The following is a 3,696-nucleotide window of genomic DNA, read 5'->3' on the forward strand; positions in this document are numbered from 1 at the left end:
CCATCCATCCATCCATCCACTTCCCCATCCATCCATCCACCCATCCACCCACCTCCCCACCATCCATCCATCCATCCATCCATCCATCCACCCATCCATCCTTCCACCTCCCCATCCATCCACCCATCCACCCATCCATCCATCCATCCATCCATCTCCCCCCTCATCCATCTCCCCACCCATCCTTCTGTCCATCCACCTCCCCATCCATCCATCCTTCCATCTCCCCATCCATCCATCCATCTATCCACACACCCACCCACTTTCCTACCCATCCATCCTTCTTTCCATCCACCCATCCACCTCCCCATCCATCCATCCATCCATCCATCCATCCATCCATCTCCCCAAGACAAGAAACCATAAATCTGAGACCCCAGAGAAGGGGCACTGATAGGAGACCCCCAGCCAGGGGGCTGCAGCCAAAGATGTTGCAGGCATCTCTATGTGCACAGTGGGGGCGTCATGCTCACCCTAGCACAGAGCACAGCCCGCAGGCTCAGTGAAGTCTGCTGGAGGCTACAGTGGGCCTCCATCACAGCCCTGGGAGGTGAGGGTGGAGACCTAGTAGCCTGGGGGAGACAAGACCCCCTTGTGGCAGCTGCACAATTGGTGTAAGCAGATCCACAAGAAATGCCAGGGACGCTCAGGTGCCACTGTGCCTGTGCTGCATCCGGCTGAGAGGCCCCTTTAATGATAGAGACCCGCAGCCTCCAAGTGGGGCCCAGAGAGCCCGCAGGGAGCAGGGCTACCAGGCCCCAGGCAGGAGCAGTCCAGTGGTCTGGCCCACACTCACAGGGAGGAGTCCTCAGACAAAGGAGGGGTCCTATAGTACCCTCTTCGAGGGAAAGTGCTCCCCGGGGGCATGGATGGGACGCCAGATTCAGACAGCCCCTCTCTGCCCATCCTCCCCCTTCTCTGCCCCTGTGGCTTTTCCTTGGGTTCCTGGGAGCTCTGCTGTTCAGCCTCTTATCTCCCCAGCTGAGTGGGGCGGCCCTCACTTGCCTTGGAATCTCTGGGTCTGCCTTGTCCCTGGCCTCCCCCTGCACTCTGCCCATGTGGCCCCAACCCCCAGGCCTGTCGGGGGGATCCAGTCCCAGGCTTTGTTGGTTTCCAGGCTCTGTCCCCGAATATCCTGCCCCAGCATCCTCTCGGGCCCTGCCTTCCCCTCACACCCCGTCTCCTCTGCAGGCATTGGCACGGTGCCCGTGGGCCGGGTGGAGACAGGCATCCTGCGGCCGGGCATGGTGGTGACCTTTGCACCGGTGAATATCACCACTGAGGTGAAGTCGGTGGAGATGCACCACGAGGCTCTGAGCGAAGCTCTGCCCGGCGACAACGTTGGCTTCAACGTGAAGAACGTGTCGGTGAAGGACATCCGGCGGGGCAACGTGTGTGGGGACAGCAAGTCTGACCCGCCTCAGGAGGCCGCTCAGTTCACCTCCCAGGTTGGGGGCCGCGCTGGGTCCAGGGGGCTGGCGCCTGCTGGGCAGCAGTAGGACTGTCCTGGGTGAGGCTGCTGTTGGCAGGTCACCTGGTGTGGGGAGAAAACAGACCCTCAGGCCGGGCGCGGTGGCTGATGCCTGTAATCCCAGCACTTTGGGAGGCCGAGGTGGGTGGATCATGAGGTCAAGAGATCAAGACCATCCTGGTCAACATGGTGAAACACCATCACTACTAAAAATACAAAAATTAGCCAGGTGTGGTGGCACGCGCCTGTAGTCCCAGCTCTCAGGAAGCTGAGGCAGGAGAATTGCTTGAACCCGGGAGGTGGAGGTTACAGCGAGCCGAGATCGCACCACTGTACTCCAGACTGGGCGACAGAGCGAGACTCCGTCTCAAAAGAAAAAAAGAAAAGGAAAGAAAAAGGGCCCCCATTCCACCGAGGGGCCCACCGAGCATTTAGTCGGGGGATAAATCCGTTCTGGGAGGGGTGCAGGCCCTATGGCTCCCCAGCCTCTGTGCAATCCCGGGTCTGCTGTCCATGCCACACCGCTGGGCTGCCCAGCCTTTAAGGTCCTACATTCGTCCTGGAAAAACACTTTTGTTAACTTACTGCCTGAGACATCTCTGTCATACTTTTATTCTCTACAGTTTTCATTGCCCCCTCTTTGCTGCCCTCTTCATATTATTATCATCATTATTTTTTTGAGATGGAGTCTCGCTCTGTTGCCCAGGCTGGAGTGCAGTGGCATGATCTTGGCTCACTGCAAGCTCCGCCTCCCGGGTTCAAGTGATTCTCCTGCCTCAGCCTCCCCAGTAGGTAGGATTACAGGAATGCGCCACCACACCCGGCTAATTTTTGTACTATTAGTAGAGACAGAGTTTCGCCATGTTGGCCAGGCTGGTCTTGAACTCCTGACCTCAAGTGATCTGCCCACCTCGGCCTCCCAAAGTGCTGGGATTACAGTAGGCGTGAACCCCTGTGCCCGGTCTCTTCATATGATTTTTAGAAGTGGCTTTATTGAGATACAACTGAAATACAGGAATTGAGGTCCAGTTTTGTCACCCCCCTGCCTTAGTTCCAGCTGGGGTTGGCCGTGTAGGTGCTGCCTCTGCCCCTTCGAAACAATGGATCTCAGTTGTTTATCTTCTGCTTAATGAGGATGTTGAGGTTCAGGTCTGGGGGCTGGGTCCTCCAGTCAGCACTCGGAACCCATAGAGGGGGGCCCCATGACTGGGCCTCCCAGCCCTGCTCTGGCTCCCTCCTGGTGCCCACCGTGGATGTGCCTTATGGCCGCCTGTGGCTCCGCTCCCAGGTCATCATCCTGAACCACCCGGGGCAGATCAGCGCCGGCTACTCCCCGGTCATCGACTGCCACACGGCCCACATCGCCTGCAAGTTTGCGGAGCTGAAGGAGAAGATTGACCGGCGCTCTGGCAAGAAGCTGGAGGACAACCCCAAGTCCCTGAAGTCTGGAGACGCGGCCATTGTGGAGATGGTGCCGGGAAAGCCCATGTGTGTGGAGAGCTTCTCCCAGTACCCGCCTCTCGGTGAGCCGGGGTGGTCCGGGGAGGTGCAGCCCCCAGGCGGTGGCTGACCCAGGCTGAGGGCCGAGGACTGCGGGGATGGGGCGCTGGGTGACAGCAGTGGGCCCCTGTCCTGCGGAGTTTGGCCCAGAGCATGGCAGGAGACCCACGGCCTCCGTGTCACTGAGTGCAGGTGACCCTACCTGGAGGACCTGGGGTGGGTCCTGTGTGCAGACGAGGCCCCAGAAGTGAGGAAGGCCCCGCGAGTGAGGAAGGCCCACAGTCATCCAGTGGCAGCGTTCGGGCTGCCCCTGCCCCGTGGCCGCCCAGCAGGCCGCGGAGCAGCCACCCAGGCAGGGCTCTGGCGAGGCCGGCCGTCCTCACAAGGGCGCGCTCTGCGCTACGGGTGTTCCGAGGACGTTCCGGACCCGGCTTCGTTCTGTGGCTGCGCCCCCGCCCGGCGAGAGCCCTTGGGGGGACGGTGGGACGAGTCCTCCGGCCCCGCTCACGCGCCGCCCCCGCCCCCAGGCCGTTTCGCCGTGCGCGACATGAGGCAGACGGTGGCCGTGGGCGTCATCAAGAACGTGGAGAAGAAGAGCGGCGGCGCCGGCAAGGTCACCAAGTCGGCGCAGAAGGCGCAGAAGGCGGGCAAGTGAAGCGCGGGCGCCCGCGGCGCGACCCTCCCCGGCGGCGCCGCGCCCCGAACCCCCGCCCGGCCCCCGCCCC

The 3,696-nt window shown here is 61.3% G+C and overlaps 1 protein-coding gene across 1 annotated transcript; it reads left to right on the forward strand.

Moving 5' to 3' along the window:
* The first annotated feature begins 465 nt into the window (after window positions 1-465).
* LOC112617798 (elongation factor 1-alpha 2-like) lies at window positions 466-3,696 on the forward strand. Its single transcript, XM_025374478.1, has 4 exons — window positions 466-550; window positions 1,192-1,448; window positions 2,760-2,994; window positions 3,499-3,696. The coding sequence occupies exons 1-4, from the start codon at window positions 466-468 to the stop codon at window positions 3,624-3,626; spliced, it is 705 nt and encodes a 234-aa protein (XP_025230263.1). The 3' UTR covers window positions 3,627-3,696.

This window comes from Theropithecus gelada, unplaced genomic scaffold, assembly GCF_003255815.1.
Source record: "Theropithecus gelada isolate Dixy unplaced genomic scaffold, Tgel_1.0 HiC_scaffold_4473, whole genome shotgun sequence".
NCBI lineage: Eukaryota > Metazoa > Chordata > Mammalia > Primates > Cercopithecidae > Theropithecus > Theropithecus gelada.

Excerpts from the sequence above, each read along its gene's own strand:
- LOC112617798 (XM_025374478.1), top strand. The coding sequence starts at position 466 with ATGCTCACCCTAGCACAGAGCACAGCCCGCAGGCTCAGTGAAGTCTGC. Across the intron at positions 1,449-2,759 it reads CCGCTCAGTTCACCTCCCAG|GTCATCATCCTGAACCACCC; the intron begins GTTGGGGGCCGC and ends CTCCGCTCCCAG. Across the intron at positions 2,995-3,498 it reads CTCCCAGTACCCGCCTCTCG|GCCGTTTCGCCGTGCGCGAC; the intron begins GTGAGCCGGGGT and ends CCCCGCCCCCAG.